The sequence below is a fragment of the Pinus tabuliformis genome, chromosome 6 (genome assembly GCF_031772625.1).
Source record: "Pinus tabuliformis cultivar Carrire ecotype Pingquan chromosome 6, CPIR1, whole genome shotgun sequence".
NCBI classification, from domain to species: Eukaryota; Viridiplantae; Streptophyta; class Pinopsida; order Pinales; family Pinaceae; genus Pinus; species Pinus tabuliformis.
In genome coordinates, this window is record NC_142292.1 from 2059655216 (window position 1) to 2059675587 (window position 20372).

General features: G+C 39.8%; 1 protein-coding gene across 1 annotated transcript in view; it reads right to left on the bottom strand.

Moving 5' to 3' along the window:
- Positions 1-2387: 2387 nt before the first annotated feature.
- MCM9 (minichromosome maintenance 9) overlaps positions 2388-20372 on the bottom strand; it is a 429077-nt gene continuing 411092 nt past the window's right edge. Inside the window, exons 21-24 of the mRNA XM_089412073.1 lie at positions 3761-3870; positions 3632-3679; positions 3392-3544; positions 2388-3308 (exon numbers count right to left, since the gene is read on the bottom strand). Coding sequence (XP_089268199.1) covers positions 3082-3308; positions 3392-3544; positions 3632-3679; positions 3761-3870 — 538 coding nt within the window. The 3' untranslated portion in view covers positions 2388-3081. The remainder of the gene's footprint in view (positions 3309-3391; positions 3545-3631; positions 3680-3760; positions 3871-20372) is intronic.

Sequence of the window (20372 nt, forward strand, 5' to 3'; positions counted from 1 at the left end):
CGACGCAAGAATCACGACAATCGGAGTCTGTATGCAAAACTTATGCCACTCAGAAGTTGACCTTCATATTTTCACACCTATAGTTCGAGAGGATGTTGTGTCAACCCCCATTATTCATGGAAGAGGGGCTAGCCATGTGTTTGTGATGTAAAATACTCTAGAAGATTCTATTTTGTAACTCTAGTTAAGAGTTGATGTAGTCAAACTTAACCACTAGTAGGCTATGAGATTGTGTTATAACCGAACCACTAAGAGAAAGAAGCATTCAATTCTTTTGAGAACATTTTGTTCCATAGTTGAGCAAAGATAGCCATGAGAGATAGAAAGTAGAGCACACAGAGAGGATATGTGCATTGTAGCAGCCCACAAGCCACAAACATTACTTCTTTGTATCTGCAGCCATATTTCCAGACAAAGAAAGAGAGCGAAGCGGTCTCACCTTCCAGCTTGGTTTTCTCCCGAAAAGGTTTCCCAGAGACCATATCTTGTATATTGTGTGTGTGAGCTTATTTTGTGGTTCTCTACTTTTCTTCTTGATTTGCTTTTACATGCATGCACTAATTACGATTAATTTTACAGATCTAGAAATTAAATAAAACTGTAATAGAGTAGAATCTCATATTTTTAATATAATATTATCATATATGTTGTGATGAACTATCTAATGGAATATCCACGACAGTTTACGGATCATTCCTCCAACTTTGTTTGTCTTTCCAATGTTGTTAAAACCATGTCTTATGGTATTGACCTCATCTCTATATTGATTAATGCCTACGACTATTTCTTCATTTTTCCTCTTACTTTATTCTCTTTTATCTTTTTCACTTTATAAAGGTATACATGTTTAAATTATAAAAAAATTACTCGTTCTTTTTTCTTTTTTCTTTTTTGTAGTCTTTTTGTTTAACTTTTAATTTTATTATTATTTTTCTAAATATAGCTAGAAAGAAAAAGAAAATCTATAATGTGAGTTATTATGAGTAAATACAGACACGACCATCTAATTGGGGCATCTATTTGATTCATGATTGTGCACAAGAATGACAGAATGTATGGACGTCGATTTTGTGCACAAAAAAATAAACATGTACAATGAGGTACAAAGGGGTGTACTATGGCTAATGGAAAATGTGGCGGCAATATTGCAGGGAATCCAAGTGGTGATGGCAATATTGTTGGGAATCCAGGTGGCGGCAGTAACAATACTGTGAGGGGATTCAAGTGGGCAGTGGTGGTGGTGCGACATACAAAGTAAGACTATGATGACAGAAAAGGGACAACTTATTTCACACTCGATGTGAAACTCTTATTCGGCTCACAAGGTGATAGACAAGCGGGGCTATGCCGAGGCCAAGGAAGAAAGGTACAACAAAACACGACAGGAGTACGACGTACAAGTATGACAAAAGTCACATAGCATAACACAACAATGGCAGAACTTATGGCAGATTGATGGCCCAATTTGCATGGAGAAAACATGGCTCTAATACCAATGTAACAAACATATCTTGTTTGTATTTTGAAGATAGACTTATAAATATATAAATGTATTTATTGATCAAATTGATAGAATGATGAATATTATGATGAAGACTCCTGATATAAATAGCTAAGCAGGATGCCTTTCCACTAATGGACATGTCTCTTTGATAAGACACACAGTTCATTTAACTAATTAACTAATTATTATGTTTACAATAGTGTGCCAAACTTTGTTTTAGCAGAATACTTTGAATTAGCCTTCAGAGACAATCACTGTGGCTCTAATACCATGTTAAACTACACTAAATAAAAAATACAAGAGACAAATGAGAGAAACCAGGGGAAAGATGTATTATCTTAATGTGTATCCAATTACATAAAGTATATATATATATATATATATATATATAACAATTTCCATTATTCCCATTTGGAGACAATTTCCATTATTCCCATTTGGAACCACTCACCATTTTTCATAATTAGATTAACCTTACTTCATTTATTGCATATCAGTTATTTCCAATTTATGATATTACATCATTATTCAAATACATTTATTACTAATGAAATAAACATTGCAATATCTAACATTTAATGTCTAACCACAAAATAAGGACAGTATTTTCCAATAGAGTTATTTCTGTGAAGAGTTAGTTGTGTTATCACGCCATTCATTAACGTTTACAAATTTGCAAAAGCAAACATATTACAGGGGCAGTAAGGCAGACATGTTCATTGTTAGGCCTGTTAGCCAATGTTGAAAGGGTTTACCCGCGTCTCTACTTTGTCCCAGTGAAGTATGATGTACTTTTTAGAGACCGTGAATGAAATATAAGATGCACAACTTTTCCTTTTTTAACATGTTATGAAAGGCATCTATAACAGTAGACAAAATTAGCTTGAGGCAAACACAACTCACAGGTGCAATATTAATTTTTTGTGTTCACCCATAAGGCTTTGCATTAGCTCAGTTTTCAAGTATTTCAGAGCCTAGACTACACTCATCCGCTCGAACCCCTTTACCTAGGTGACAAAATAGTTACATTTTAGTAAACATTGAATTGTTGAGGAGCTGGTTTAGTAGGAATGACAGACTAATTCTGTACCATATCTATATACTCAAGTAGTAGAATGTTCTTAATCCATCTTCACATACAGCTTTGAACAGAGCCATTAACCTACTTCAACCTCTCTCTTATGCAGATAATACGTAGAAGGTGCTAGCTTCCCAGTATGCCTTGTGCCTTACACTTTGCTTGGTTCGTACAGGAATCATGTGTGCACCCAAAGACAATGAGCTGCCGACATGAACACAACTTCCAATAGCCATTTATTTTTCTGACGGTCAGCCACAAAGCTTTGCATCAACTCAGTTTTCTTGTATTCCAGACTGCAGTCATCAGGTAGAACCCCTTTACCTAGGTGAGAGAATAGTTGAATCTTGAACTGTCGAAGTCCTTTAGTAGGAATCAGGGACTGTGATTTTGTACCATATCTATCTATTCAACTCGTAGAACATTTTTAATCCATTAAGCAGAGTAATGGACCAGGCTCTCTTATGCAGACAAATGTTAACTATGGACAAGGCTTGGGTCACTGGCTCGTTCTTCCTGCACCTTTGGTCCCTTTCTCAACACTGCACTGCCTCAGGGTTAGTAATCCATCCCATTCGCGAGCTTCATTAGTAGGCTGATTTATATTTACTCTTTCATGATTTGAAACATGAACATTTTCTGCAATGTCATCAGCTCCATTTTGGTTGTTAGATGTATTGCCCATTAGATTGAGGTTTTGAAGAATTAGTTTCTCCTGCTTTGCATCTAGAGCTCATGTCAAGAAACCAAAAATGCTAGTCATATTAGTTAATTGAAAATAGAAACAACAGATTTTCTTGGTAGGATACATTCTTGATCAGGATTATCAGTGAAACTGGAATAAAGTGCATTCCCAACATTTTCTAGTATTGCAGATGTTGTCATGGATGATTCCACACATATAATTGCCGAAATTGCATCGAGTCGAGTTACTTCATTCCTAAACACAAGTCTAGCATGTGCTGCAATGATAATATAACTTGACATATTAATAGTAAGATTTCAAGGAGTAAAACGCAGTCTGAAAAAGTACGAGACATCGTTCATACCTTGTGCTAATCTAATCAAGCTCTCAAGCATGCGAATTGTTGTCCTTGCTGCACACAACTAAGGGTTGTGAGCCAAGAAAAACAACTACTTAAATCGGGAAAGAGAGCCTTACAGTATGATCATTTTACCTGCATTTTGAGTTGCTGATCTGCGCTGCAGTTGGTAATAGCTTGCGATCACTTTTTCTGCATCCTTTGTTAAGACAGGGCGGAAATGTCCCTTTACAAAGTGAATATACCTGCAATATGAATATTTAATGGCATTCATTCTACCATAGATTCTTCTCCTTATTAACATCATAAGGGCCGCACAACATCCTTTTCTTCTTGCTATACAAAGATTACAAATTATAATTTATGATTCCCAAACAAACGTCCTTTCCGAAACTTGAGTACAGTCCTGCTGGATGTCTTTAGAGTTATCATCAGGCTATACATATATGACCTGTGTTTAGTTAAAAATATGTTTTCGAGTCATTGGAAGATCTGTACACCTTTGAGATATAATGCCGCCAGTTAAAAGATTACATGTCTTCAAGAATTGACAAAGAGAAGCTGTGGACATATCTTGATTCCCAATTAACTCGAATACTATACCCAATAAGGAACATTTTTTAAGTGAAATTTAACTATATTTAGACTTGATGAATTGCATTGTATCTGCTAGATAAGTCTACATATAATCTAATAATTGTACACTTAGTATAAGGGACGCAGATACAAATAAGCAACTGTGAAGCACACACTGATGTCACGAAAGGTCATTCAAAATATTGTGTATAGCTTGAAGTAATTGTCATTAACTTGAAGTATTGGTTAGGTTGATGAACTTACAAAAATTTTGGTGCTTGTTTAAAATTTTTGTTAAATTACTTGTGTATTATACCTCATGGATGAAAAGCATAAAATCTGCAGAAACACATTTATAGGCTTTTTTGAGTAAATTTCTTCCACGGCTTTATTTTACAACACTCCTGAAAATAATCCAATTACGACCTCCATTTTTTTATTAGCTATGGTTTCGCATACATATGCTCATTACTGTAAATATAAGCCATGTTCTAATTCACGATTGAACTTGTAATTTAAAATTTGGTGTTCTGGAATCTGTTCAATTTAATTTATAAAGCAAGTGTGAGTTGGCAGTTAAGGAGACGATGTAAAGCTTAACTATAAGAGTGGCCTCCAAGTTGCCACATTTTGTGGAGCACGCGTGATTAGCTATTCATGCATTTCTATATTTGATGAGAGGTGTTATCCACCAAAATGGGTAACCGCATAGGAGAAAAAGAATTCTCATACATTTGACCACCAGCAAACCAACAGCCTGACATTCACTTGATGATAATATGCCATATGCCTCCGCCATCTGCATCAGCCATGCACATCTCACCATCAGGAATTCGTCCTAAATGAAGGTGGGCTGCTACTCAACAAGTACTTTGATCATTTTGCAATCGGGTGCTTATACTTGATATTTCGGGCATTTAGTACAGATAAAGGGATGCTCTAGATAATTGACCAATCTTGATTGTAATCTTATTCTCTCATTTTACCAAGGTAGTTAATCTTTATCCCTAGTCCATGGGACATCCTTTGAGGCCTTAGGCTTATAGGAGGTGCACTACCTGGAAAACAAGGATTCTTGTAGTGTGTTCATTCTCCCATTCAACATACTTCACGCTTTCCATGTCAGATTATAAGCCCCCGATACCACTTCCATTCTTCGTGTTGAGAAATCTAGGGCCAGCAAGTTTAGGTGATTTCTCTTACTTTGATAACTTCTTGTGATGTATTTTTACTTTACTTGATTAGCTTCTTCATTCACTTGATTATTATTAATGTTTTCTATCGCCAAACAGCTACCAAATCATAAAGAACAACGAGACAACAAGACACAAGATGTAGGTGATCATTCAGGGCCAAAACCTCTCCAACTTGAGAGGAAAACCCACCAAAATTCTTTCTCTTCTTATAGACCTTCAATTGACAAATTCCAAGACCTTTGACCCTTGACCAAGACCCTCCAAAACCAAGTCAAACCTTGCTTCTAGCAACTTTTGCAAATCTGACCTCTAGCAGCTTCTTCTGCAACTTTGACCTTACCAGCAGCTTCTTCTGCAACTTCAACCTGCCCAACAGCTTCTTCTACAACTTCGACCTACCCAGCAGTTTCTACAGAAACACTAACCCTAGAAATAATGATGTATTTCTACTCCTTTCTTCTTCGATTGGTTATATTCTCTCTCCTAGAGAATTCAGCTTCCAAAATAGCTCTTCTTGATGACCTAACTTTACTTCTGCAACACGGCTTTCCTGCAGCAGCATGAACCCTAACTCCTTCACACGTGTGGAGAGAAGTAGCCCAAAACCAATGCCAAAATTTGAATTCTTCTTCTTCCTTCGTCCTCTTCTTTTTCACAGTTCTTCTCTTCCTTGTGATCGAACTTGTGTGAGTGAAGTGTGTGTTCCAAATGAGGTCAAAGTCTTCTTTATATAGGCTTCTCAATGGGTCGAATTTCTCCTTTAGGCCGACTTGTCTCTTCATGTAGGCCGACTTGATCTTTGTGCCATGACGAGGTCTTGGAGGGTCTTTTGACTCAATAAATTTTCTTTTACAATATGTAACATGCCCAAATGCATCTTCAATACATGACAATGACTCAATGACTTTATGACAAACCTAGAAGCACTTAATGGGTGCTTGACCTATAAAATAAATTCTCTTGAGCATGAAACTCATGCCTCAAGACTCACAATAATAAATTTATTTTTCTCTTCTCATTAAATACATAAAATCATAATTACATATGTCATTATGAAAGCCGAACCTAGTTACATATTTTAACACTCCCTCTTAACTAGGGAGGTATCCATAATACACGTAAGGTACTTGGACATTTTCAATCTGAAGAATTCTCATAAGAAGAGTCAGATTGGTAACCCATCTGTTTAGCATCATATCATCCAGCGTTGTCACATAGCAAGGCCTTGACTAGCAGTTGAATCTATCCACAAGATCAGAGCACAATGCTGGCGAGACCAATGATTTATAGACACCATCATCATTGTTTCTCAAGGAAAAACCCCGCTTGGGTGTTTACAGGGTATGTCCTTCTAGGACTATTCTTATCTTGGATTCCTAGTCCTCAAAGAATATTGGTCCTCTACGACTACTCTTATCTTGGATACCCTACCACATACTTAAAGAGTATCGGATGCCAGATGCTTACCCAATCCTCCATACTTTCTTCCAAAGTGAAGACAAGAATGATGTGTCTATCTTTCCCTCTCAACTACGGAGGATATACCCATTCCTTCTAAAAGGAATATACCTAAGCTCCCTCTTATCCAGGGACTTGTCGAAGCTCCCTCTTAACCAGGGACTCGTTTCCAACAACCTTCTTCTTTAGTGGAGATCATGGGACCTTTCACTGCTTGTTGAGCTCCTCCTTTCGATGTCATGAATTTCATCTTCATTATTATGGAGCCTTCATCATTATTATGGATCCTTCATCTTCATTATTATGGAGCCTTCATCATGTCATCCTTCTCTCCATCGGAAAGTCATCTTCTAGTCCCCATCTAGCTTTTTCTTTATATAGCTACCTCTTCCACGTCATGTTTCCTCTAGGATCTTTCATCCAACCACATGAGTGCTTATTTGTAAGTGACATCTACAACTCTCTTTCGGTAGCCCGATATCAACCCATCCAAATGTTATTCAAAAATCAAAATGAACATCAAATGAAAGTTAGATTTTATGATGGCCTTTCATCATGCCATGTGTTAGCTTGCAACATCAACATCTCGCACATATATTGACACATCTCCAATATATTCGATGTCAAGGGTCTCCTTCATTTCCAGGCTATATCAAAGTCTTCATACCTCTTCCATGGAGATGTCATGATCAATTCTTCTTAGTCATCGGATGTTGATTTCCTATTCTTCGTGACCATGGTTGCATCTTTCACGATCTCTTCTTTCTTTCTTCACATATTGCTTCCCAAGAACTTCTATCCATAGTTCCTTTCTCTTTGTCAACCATCTTATATTCCATATGAGGACATATTATGTTGATTTCATCTTATCAATATGTGAACCATGCCTTCATGCATCTTTCAAAAGGAAGAGATCCCTTTTCTTCGATCATGCTCATGATGTAGATAATTTACCCATGCAACCATATGATGACATGACTCAATCAAATACATGCATACATACCTCTTCCCTTCTTTTGGTCATCTAGGCTTCCTTCAGCAACTTCCTTTCCTTGCCTGAAAGTTCTTCAACCATGCTACATTCTTTTGTCACCATACCATCATCCCTTGTGAATACCACACAAGATGGAATTCTAGCGAGACACTTGCTTTTCCCAAGAGAGGTGAACCTTCTAATGAAGATTCCAGCGGAGGATCTTGATTATCCTCATCCTACAAATGTTCCTTCCTAACGATGTTGATATACTCTTTCTATGCTAGATGACTTTCTTTTACCCATAAGTGCCACTTATGCTTTTAATGAGGTTACCGAGAGCTCCTTCCTTTCTATGATAATTGCTACAACCATGTAGACTTCTACTTCAATTATCCTTTCAAGCTTTTCTAATAATATCATGAGCTCTTGCTTTAACGAAATGCTTCCAATATGATGCCATCTTCTACTAAGATGCATCTAGTCATCATGCTTCTCATCTTGACTGACATGGTAGAGGTCTTTTCACCTCCTACTTCTCCTTGCTATGTATTAGAGAAACCCTAATAGTGAAGATCTATACCTTTGGATTTCTTCTCATCGGGTTCTTCCACTTCCTCGGTGATATAAGCTTCATTTCTTTCTTTCCTCTTGTTGTCCTTCTTGAATTTCGAACAATCTTTCTTGTAATGCCCATATTCCTAATAGCCATAACATTGGATCTTTGACATATCCTCCTTTTTTTTAGGACCAAATTTTCCAAACTTTCTTTTTTTCTCTTATCCATGGAAAAAAATGTTTGAACTTGTTCACCTGGTCCCACATCGTTCTTTGCTTTTAAACAAGTTTCTTCAATCTTACACAATGACCAGAGTTCACTGAATGGGGTGGCTTCCTTCTTTCAAAAAGTGCTTGATACGAAACTGTCCTATTCATCAGGTAGTGCATTGAGCACCACAGTGATGATTTCCCCTAACTCTTGCAATTGGTCTCCCTTTTCTGACACCCTCATGAAGTATGAGGTTATTCCTTCTTCCTTTGGCAGTTCGACAATTAAACCCTTAACATGACCAATGACCATTTTTTATGAGGATCAAATATGTCCTCTTCTTCCATGCAAGATAGTTTGTTGACCCAACCAATTTGTTGATTTTCTTGCATAATTAAGTCATTCTGATAGATTCAAACATAGATATAAAGATACTTACTTGTCAAGTGAAGATAGTCCTTGATGATGAAATCTTCAACTTTATGCCTTCTTTGATGATGTTGATAATAGAAGATGCCTTCTTGATGAAGATGTCTTCCTTCAAAAGTGATCCTTGACTGAAAGAGAGGGAGATCACCTTGAATCCTTGATGATAACAACACCTTCTTCTCGCTTCCTTGAATGATAGTGTAGAATGTAGTGCCCTTCTCAAGGTGCTTCAAATATAGGGTCTTTCTTTGATTGAGTGGATGACGGGTTCTTGAGGTCTTCTTTCCTTTGAAGATTGTAAGCTTCCCAAGAATGAAACCTTCTTTGGATGATCTAGGGTTTTGAGGTCTTCTCCTTGTTGTTGCTTTGAGTAGTCCTTCTTAATGCTTCTTAATTTGTTCGGCCCTTATGAATCCTTTCTTGATGATTTGATGTCCTTGATGTTGAATGATCTTCTTGTGCTTCGGCCCTTGAGTATCCTTCTTTGTGTTGCCCTTCCTTGATGTAGTCACCTTAGCCCTGATACCATGTTGAAAAATCTAGAGGGAGCAAGTGTAGGTGATTTCTCTTACTTTGATAACTGCTTGTGATGCACTTTTACTTTACTTGATTAGCTTCTTCGTTCACCTGATTATTATTAATGTTTTCTATCATCAAACAACTATCAAATCATAAAGAACAATGAGACAACAAGACACAAGATGTAGGCGATCAGCCAGGGCCAAAACCTCTCCAATTTGAGAGGAAAACCCACCAGAATTCTTTCTCTTCTTATAGACCTTCAATTGACAAATTCCAAGACCTTTGACCCTTGACCAAGACCCTCCAAGACCAAGTCAAACCTTGCTTCTAGCAAATTCTACAAATCTGACCTCTAACAACTTCTTCTGCAACTTCGACCTACCTAACCACTTCTTCTGAAACTTCGACCTACCCAACAACTTCTTCTACAACTTCGACATGCCCAGCAGCTTCTTCAATTTCGACCTGCCCAACAACTTCTTCTACAACTTCGACTTGCCCAACAATTTCTGCAAAAACCCTAACCCTAGAAATAATGTTGTATTTCTACTCCTTTCTTCTTCGCATGGGTATATTCTCTCTCCTAGAGAATTCAACTTCCAAAATAGCTCTTCTTGATGACCTAACTTTACTTCTGCAACTCGGCTTTACTGCAACAGCATGAACCCTAATTCCTTTGCATGTGTGGAGAGAAGTAAGGCAAAACCAATCCCAAAACTCGACTTCTTCTTCTTCCTTCATCCTCTTCTTTTTCGCACTTCTTCTCTTCCTTGTGACCAAACTTGTGTGAGTGAAGTGTGTGTTCCAAATGAGGTCAAAGTCTTCTTTATATAGGCTTCTCAATGGGTTGAATTGCTCCTTTGGGACGACTTGTCTCTTCATGTAAGCCGACTTGATCTTTGTACCATGACAAAGTCTTGGAGGGTCTTTTGACTCAATAAATTTTCGTTTACAATATAGAACATGCCCAAATGGGTCTTCAATACATGAAAATGACTCAATGACTTTATGACAAACCTAGAAGCACTCAATGGGTGCTTGACCTATAAAATAAATTCTCTTGAGCATGAAACCCATGCCTCAAGACTCACAATAATAAATTTATTTTTCTCTTTCCATTAAATACATAAAATCATAATTACATACGTCATTATGAAGACCGAATCTAGTTACATATTTCAATACTTTGGGTCTAACTTGCCAATGATTCAATGGGATTTGGCACCCTCTTATCTATTGATTTGGGGTAGCATCGGATGTGCTCTAGCCACAAAAATTGGTGGAGAGGCTAAAGCACATGAGATCTCCAATACCCAGAAGGGGTTTGGGCAGATTCTAAACAGTTTGGGAGATATTAAAATAATTAATATTTTTAATGGAGTCCCTAAGTCTAAACTTAGGGAAATTAAAATATTAATGTGAATTAATATAAAACTATGTTAGAATGGTCCAAAAGTCATGGATCGAGCCAGATCTAATCTTAGTCGTTGATTAGGGACTTAATCTCGGTCATTGATGTGTCAATGAGAAAAGTATAAGAGGATGCTTGAGGGTCACTTGGAGAACACACCAAGAGATCAAGATTTCGACTTTCTGGGGCTGGGTTTGCTGAGAAAGTTGAGAGAGTGATCAGAGTTGCAACTGAAGGGCAGTGAATACAGAAGCAGAGAGGCAGAGATAGCACCGGGAGGATCACCGCAGTAATTGAAGAGAGGGACGCAGAACCAGCCAAGGGTTCATGCAGAGCCAGCGAGGGCTCACGCAGAGGCAACCAGGAGTTGCTCAGTGCCTCAGAGGGCCAGCGTGAGTGACGCAGACGGCCAGAGGGCTGGCACAGTGCCTCTAAAGGCTGGTGCAGGTCAAGCCAGAGTGACACTGGGCTAACGCTGGGTCAAATAGAGTTGATGAAGTCCCTAGAGGCTGATGCTGGGGTTTCGTGGGGCAAATTGGAGCTGTGGAGCTGCAGGAGTGTTTATCCAGGGTTTCAGCCGGAATATCTGCTTCTGAGTAGAGAGGTACTATTGCTGAGATTTTTCTCTGTTGGGTGAGCCAGATTTGGCACCTAGATTGTATTTTGAAACTGCTTAATAAATCAAACCCTCAGATAGCTGCACTGATTTTCCCGCATTGGGTTTTTCCGAGGACATTAATCCAAAAACAACGGTGTCACTTATGTGCTTGTTTCTATTTCCTTCAGTTGATGATCTGTAATGTGTTGAGCATGTACTTGTATTTATTTCCAATATTTACATGGTAAATAACTTGTTAATTAACAGAACAAGTAAGTAGGAATAAATCAGAAAGTACATGAAGGGTTTCTAACAGTTACACTTAGAAATTCCAACATTATCCACATCCTTCAACAGGGTCGGGAAACATTGTCATGGAGGTTGATGTAGCTAAATGACTAGAAATGCATAATACGACCACAATGAAAGAAAAAGAAAATAAAAATGCAAAAGTGTTGGAAATACTGAGGGGGGGGGTGAATCAGTGTTTTCTTTCAATTGTTATTATTACCAGTTTAATTCTTCACAATTTAAATAGAGAAATGTATAAGTATAATTTTATTGAGTAAAATAATAAATACAATATCAATGTGTTCCAAGCTCCAACTTGGTTTTGATGAGGCTCCGACCTCTAGGGTTTCGACCCTATCTTGTCAAGGCACCAACCTTGGATTTAGGAGCACCAACTCCAAGGACACCAATCCTTCTAGTTCTGAGGCACAAACCCCAAGGGCTCCGACCCTATCTTTCAAGATGAATCAAGTCAAAAGATTGTCCTCCCGCTCTATCTTCAGCTTCCTTCTTCGCTCGACCTTCGGCTTCTACTGCACCTTTTGCGTCTGCCAAACCTTTGGCTTCCTCTGTTTCTTCTAGTTCACCAGTTGTGAACTTTTCTTGTTCTCTGTAATAGATACCTGATACGCCTGACTTTTGGCTTCCTTTTTTGCTCGCTCGACCTTTCGACTTCTCGATCTTCGGCTTCCTCTGTCTCTTCAAGTTCATGAGTTGTGAACTATTACTTCTTCTCTCTGTTAGATGCCCGAGATCGATTTCCTGAAGTGAAGTGTTTCAACTTGTATGTATGTGAGTTTTGCCAATAACCAAAAGACATGTTCATTGGGAAGGAGAGGCCGACTTATGGATATTCATCCAATCACTCATAAACTTGTTTTATTTACGGAGGATTTCATAAGAGAGACTATACCCAAGGAGGTCCGACATCCACATCATCAATCGCAATCGCAACTTTCGGTGGTCTGCAATCGCAACTCTTAACATCACCAATATTCACACTACCAACGAAACGGACGCGATATAATATTAAACCATCGTCAATAGATTCGTTGGGTCCACAACTAATATCGCAATCGACGGTCGGGTTCACAAGATTTATTGCAATCGGCAGTCCGGTGGTGTCAACCCTTATGGTTTGCATAACTTCCCCGATACCTGGATGCGATATTACATAAAGGTATATTCTATGGAGCTATCGGGTCCGCACCTTATATCGCAATTGCAGTTTTTATTGTGACATCCCTTTATGACTTGCGATATGAAATTTTATACAATGGATGCAATATTGTATTATGGCGTATTGTAATGGAATCATCGGGTCCGTAGTACATATCGCAATCGGCAGATTTGGGGCGGTGATACAGCTTTAAAAACTTGCGGTATGGTGGATGCAATATTTCTTTAGGGCGTGTTGTAATAGGACCATCGGGTCCGCAACTTATATCGCAATCAGCGGGTTTTGAGCAATGGCGTATAATAGAAAACGTTGATATTATATACTGTCGATACGATTTCTCCGATAACTTTGTTTATGCTCCTCCACCGCAATGCTCCTCTATTGTTTTCTTCCTTTTGGTTCTTCTTGGGCATATGCGATAGATCTGCATTGTCTTGGCTCGTTGCTCCTATGGTTTCTCTTTACTCCTATCCGATACACTGCTCTGATAGCTCTTCTTCCGATAGTTCTTCTATGCTCCAATAACTCTTCTTCTGATAGCTCTTCTTTGATGGATTTTGATGAACTCTTCTTGTTCCTATTGCTTCACGAATCTGCTCTGCTTGGCTTCACATCATTATTTACTATCCAAAATATTGCCATATTGACATCAATGACAATCTAGATCAACAAAAAGATGGTTGAGAAATTAGTTAGCACATGGGAAAAATCCTAGCATGATCTCTACCCTCCTCATTAGCCATCACCCAATTCCTGATCACTTGATCCTCCATCTCATAAAAAGGAACCTTTGGATATCCCAACTCGCAACCCTAACGAGCAATAAACTACCTCATCTTAAGGGGTAAATTAAATACTATATCATAAAAATAAACCTTTGATCCTTGAGCTATGCACCGTAATACAAAGCATTATCAAAAAGAAGTATAAGGCACACCAAGCGGGTGGAAAAAGTAGGTTGAGCAGGATAACTCATGCATCCATGATTGCTCCCTCCATTACATCTTCACAATCAGGCTTTGGACTCCCATTAGCTGGTCACCTGACCACGAAGCCTCTCCCTCCATGGCCACCCACTTACACTAACACCTATTGATTGAAGGGTTAACCTTGGAAATGCCACCTCCCCTTGGGGGTTCGAAGCACCTAATAGGGTTGACTATTAGCCACCCCTACCAAGGTAGGGAACACCTTTACGAGGCTTGGTCTAGTTAGATAGTGGAAGGTGATCCTAGTTTGAAGTATTTACTATTAGTATGCCCTTGACATACAAGTTTCGTCCACTTAGATACTTTATGATCTTAGTCTCTAATGAATGGTTGCTTTCATTTGAGTTTAAGTTGGCCTTGCTAGGTGGTCCACAATAGCACAGGCTTTGAGAGTGTTGATTTTCGGTAGCATCGGATGTGCTCTAGCTCTGAAATTTTGTGGAGGGACTAGAATACATAAGATCTCCAAGACCCAGAAATCGTTTGGTGAAATTCCACCCGGATTGTGAGTTATTATTATAATTAATATTTTTAATGGGGTTCCTAAGTCTAAACTTAAGAAAATAAAAATATTAATGGGTATCAATAAAAATATGGGTGAGAAGCTTCCAAGAGACGATGATCAAGTCTGTTTTAATCTTAGCCGTTGATTAGGGACTTAATCTCGATCGTTGATTCATCAACAAGAAAAGTATAAGAGGAGGCTTGAGGGTCAGTTGGAGATACACCAAGTTGATCAGTCAGTTCAATTTTTCTTGGGCGAGGTTTGCTGAAAAAATCGAACAAGTGATTTGAGTTGCAGTGAGAGGGGCAGAAGCAGAGATTTGGATCGGAAAGGAGTTCCGAGCCAAAGAGTACATGGTAGAGAGGCAGCGTAGAGGCCTACGCGGCCGAGGAAGGGGGCTCACGCAGTGCTGACGCGGAGCAGGAGGGTCTCTTGCAGTGGTAATGTAGAGTATTCGTCGAAAGTTCAAGATTTGCCAAAGAAGCGAGGTTTTGAGCCGGGAGGGCTAAACAACAGTCTTCCTCCAGCAAATCGATCCAGCGAAAGGGGTGACGCAGTCTCCCAGAGGCAAGATGTTGGACCAAGCAGTGATTGCTCAGGGATTTCACATTGTTTGTTGGAGTTAGGCCACTCATTGGATCAGTTGTGACTTGGAGAATAAGGTAAACCCTCGTTTGTATTTCTTGCTGCCGAGATTTCTCTGAAAGATTAGTCGGTGTGCGAGGCAACCTGTTGTACTCAGATTTTTCTTGCTTGATAATACAAACCCTCTATCTGCTGCACCGATTTTCCCAAGTTGGGTTTTTCCGAGGACATGTTGTCCAAAAATAACAGTGTCCCTTGTGTGTTTGTCTCATATATTTTCAGTTTATGATTTGTATGTCAGTGTAGTCTACAGTAATGTTTTTCATCATTGTTTATAATTAAATAACTTATTAAATGAAGATAACAAGTAGGAGACGTTAAACCAGTGACTTTCGTAGAATTTCTGTTTGTAAGGATTCAGAAATTTTCACATGGTATCATATAATTGCAGATCATAGGACACTGAAGCCATCAGCCGAGAGATCCAGCGTATCTGCTGCAGAGAGGCAGTTGTCCCAAGTGATAGCGTTGTTTTAGAGCCAGAGGAGCACCGAAAGGAGTGACATAGTGCCAGAGGAGTGACGCAGAAGCTCACGTAGTGCATGTGTCAGCTTTCTAAGCCAATAGGAGGAGACGCAGTACCCAAGAGGAGCTCATGCAGTGACTGCGTCAGCTCTCTGGGCCAGCGCAGAGCTTAAGGGGCTCAAATCAATCAGTTGTCACGGCAATAGGAGCAGTACAGATTCGATCTGTGGTGTTGGTGGGACGTTGTTGTTGTTGTTGTTGCAAAACGGTGTCTATGGAGACGAAACCGAGGTAGAGGGAATCACTGTCTTAAGGGATTTCTTGCCAAAGAAATCTAGGTTCGGGTTGTTGAGCAGCAGCAAAGCAGGATTGGAGAAGGGGTGATTCGACACTATTTGGCGGGAAGATTTCCATGAAGGAAATCAGGACTCAGAGGGAGTATAGAAGGAACTTGTTCCTTAGAGGATTTCTAGTGCCAAAGAAATCCAGATCCGAGTCTTGTTGGGGCAGCAGTGAGAGAGGGAGAAGAGAACCTGTTCTATACTTGTTTGAGCAGAGATGGCAGTCAATGGACTGAGGGATCAGGACAGATTGGATGGAGCATCCAACTTTGTCATCTGGAAGGTCAGGATCCTGGCAGTGTTGGACAAGAATCACATCAAGGATTATGCCTTGAAGACGGTTGTTGTTCTGGTCAATGTTGATCCTCTGAAGAAGTACGAGGAGGCTCAAGTGAAGGCTAAGTGCATGATTTTGGACAGGGTCAAGGATCATGTGGTCCCACATATTACTGAAAAGGACACAACAAGGGAGATGTGGGAGGCTTTGACCACCTTGTACGAGGGAACTTTCGTTCAATGGAAGATGTTGCTAGAGAATCAGTTAAGATAGTACCAGATACAGAAGGGAGAAGAAATCGATCCCTTCCTTCTTAGGTTGCAAGGGATTCGAGACCAGCTGACTTCCTTGGGGTCTACACCAGATCCTGAGTTCATGGTCAGGACTGCCCTAAATGCACTCACTGAAGACTGGAGACCTTTGTCCAGAGTATCTTGGGCAGCACTTCTCTCCCCAGTTGGGAGGATATGTGGGCAACTCTTCGACAGGAAGAGATTAGGAGGTTAACCAAAGCGGGAAGTAGCGGCAAAGGAGCCAAAGTCAAGGAGGAGGAGGAGGATGCAGCTCTTGCATCATCAAGACAGCAAGGGCAGCAAAAGAGGAAGAAAAAGGACATAACCAAGGTCAGATGCTTTAAGTGTGGGGAATTGGGACATTTCGCAACTCAGTGCCCTTGGAAGAAGGCAAGGAAGAGAAGTTTGACGCAAAGGCTACTCCAGCGAAAGCAGACAGAGAAGGTGAAGATGACGATTGCGCCATGAGTGCTCATGCACCTCTTGAGAAGAGGTGGGGCGACATCGAGTTGTAGTCAAGAGGACTACACAGGAGCAGGATTTTTGAGGTGCCCAAACTCTTGGATCACATACGGCTACAGGAGCCCTTAATGACAGTAGCAAAATGCAGGAGACAGTTGGTGCGAAAGATGATAGAGCAACAGTGGCAAAGCTAGAGTGCCAAAGTCTGAAGCAGCGCAGTGGAGTGTTGCAGCAGTGCAGGAGGCACAGAGTAGATACAACAGCAGCGCGGTAGCATCAGAGGATCAACACAAATTAGCAACAGAGGTAGCTTTAACATCACAAGCTATCCAGACTGACCAACATGTTAGTTTTTGGGTGGCTTTTCAGTTGCTTACTTCTCAGCAACTGAGTTGCAGTGCAGCAGTTAGCAGTGGTAATGTTATGGGCAGCATGATGCAGCATATTGAGAGGGAGTTGTAGTACAGATCCAGCACTGGCACTAGCAGTGTCATGGGTAGCAGTAATAGAATGCAGCAGTGCAATGGATGAAGGGCAGCAGGCCGAGCATCAGCAGCACAGAGGATCGATGTCGTGGATCAGTGTGATGCTTCTATTGGGAAATATTGCTAGAGCACATTCCTCGCTAAGAGGGAGTGTTGATTTTGGGTAGCATCGGATGTGCTCTAGCTTTGAAATTTTGTGGAGGGGCTAGAATACGTAAGATCTCCAAGACCCAGAAATCGTTTGGTGAAATTCCACCCGGATTGTGAATTATTAAAATAATTAATACTTTAATGCGGTTCCTAAGTCTAAACTTAAAAAAATAAAAATATTAATGGGTGTTAATAAAAATATGGGTGAGAAGCTTCTAAGAGACGAGGATCAAGTCTGTTTTAGTCTTAGCTATTGATTAGGGACTTAATCTCGGCCGTTAATTCATCAACAAGAAAAGTATAAGAGGAGGCTTTAGGGTCAGTTGGAGATACACCAAGTTGATCAGTCAGTTCGATTTTTCTGGGGCGAGGTTTGCTGAGAAAATTGAACAAGTGATCTGAGTTGTAGTGAGGGGAAGAAGCAGAGATTTGGATCGGAAAGGAGTTCCAAGCCAAAGAGTACATGGCAGAGAGGCAGCGCAGAGGCCTAAGCAACCCAGGAAGGGTCTCACGCAGTGCTGACGCAGGCCAGGAGGGTCTCTTCCAGTGGCAGTGCATAGTATTCGTTGCAAGTTCGAGATTTTGCCAAAGAAGCGAGGTTCTAAGTCAGGAGGGCTGAACAACAGTCTTCCTCCAGCAAATCGATCTAGCAGAAGGGGTGACGTAGTCTCCCAGAGGCAAGACGCTGGCCCAAGTAGTGATTGCTCAGGGATTTTGCAGTGTTTGTCGAAGTCAATCCATTCATTGGATTAATTGTGACTTGGAGAACAAGGTAAACCCTCGTAAGTATTTCTTGTCGTCGAGATTTCTCTAAAAGGTTAGCCGGTGTGAGAGGCAACCTGTTGAGCTTAGATTCTGCTTGCTTAGTCATACAAACCCTCTATCTGCTACACTGGTTTTCACAAGTTGGGTTTTTCCGGGGACGTGTCGTCCAAAAATAACAATCCCTTGTGTGTTTGTCTCATATATTTTCAGTTTTATGATCCGTATGTTACTGTAGTCTACAGTAGTGTTTTTCATCACTGTTTATAATTAAATAACTTGTTAAATGAAGATAACAAGTAGGAGATGCTAAACCAGTGACTACAATAAGATTTTTGTTTGTAAGGATTCAGAAATTTTCATGGAGAGAACCCATTCCACATGTGCCTAGGCCCTATAGAGAGATTGATGACTTAGCAGATGTAACGAACAAAGTTCGTATACGCAACAATAATCTTTAAAACACTTCAAAGACAAGGACATCCATGGTAGGACAGTGATTGTATATTGAATATTGTATAAAAGAATTGATATGAGATGATTACAATGAAGGTGAGGGCCCGCTTATATACCCTAGGCGGGTACCTCTTCATCAACAGTTATCTCCTCAAGGACATACCTTTTCACTAATTAGTTACTAATTAATCATTATTTATTATTGTTATTGTTTTACATTATTTGTATTATTTTATATATATTTTTATTCATAACATTGTCTTCCTCTTCAAAAAGTTTTGTCCCCAAAGTTTACTGATGAAAGGGCTTGATCTCTTTTCCTGTTTCAAGTATCTTCTCGTCTCTGAACTTTCATCTTCATTGATTGTTATCGGGAAAACTAGTGTCCATTCAGAGCTGCTAGTCCCACTAAGATGGGTAGCTATCTTAAAAACATTGTCTTTTCCTTTATGAGAGATAGATGAGAGAGAAGCAAAAAGTACCAACCTCAGTCTTTCGCTTGGCTCCTTGCTTGTTTCCTCCCTCCTTTGACAAAGCTTCGCCACTCCTTCCTTACTTGTCCCGCTTCAAAGAACACTTGTAGAGTCAAAGCAGCATAATACCATCAAAGCATATAGATCTATAACCATAAACAATATAGGATCAAATGTATATTAACTATACAAATGCATATATCAATACAAGATTCAGAGATATACAAGAATATGGAGGAAAACTCAAAGAGCTTTATTGATAGTAGTAGAAGAGAGGATTACAACCTATTGGTCTGACCCAGCGCCATCCTTCCAGCATGAAAGCCCTCTTCACCTCATGAAAAGCTTAGATCACCCAACAATATAATGTTGCACAGAGAAACCAACAGCACTTCCTTACAAAATACAAAGTTCCAACCTCTAGATCTCTCAGATGAGGGATCCATATATAGATATTTGCAAAGGTGTGAGTTAGCTTTGGGATTTTGATTAATGTCCTCTCTCTGATAGTTCTTGGTTCCACTTGGAGATTCATGATCTCTTACTCATCCCTGGGCGAATTCAGAGAGGCAAGTGTCAAATGGGCAGTTTTTAGAAGATTCTCTGGGTTTCCACCTAGCCAACTGCCTCTGCCATTTGTCTGCTGTCGCTCATCGCACCCTACAGAAGGGCTTTTCAGTATGCATCGCACTTTTTTCATGTCGCAGGTGAGATGCATCGCACCCTTAGCACTGAGCAGTCTGTATGGTCCAGTTTTGACCAGTTCTAAGTAGTTTTCCATGGAGAACTTCTGGGAGATGATGTAATCAGCTGACCTTGCTCCTTTAGGGTATGAAACAACACTTTTAGGGACTTAGAAGCCCTTGGTTTATGGACATATGCAATTGGGGTTGCAGTGCCCAAATATGTCTATAACAGTTGCCCCCTAAAGCATGAGGTCGAAAATCTTCTGATGTCGGGTGAAATGCTTTATCATGAGGATCCGAGGTTTTTCGAACTAGAAGGTGACTTGTAATAAGATACAATAAAATACATTATCTT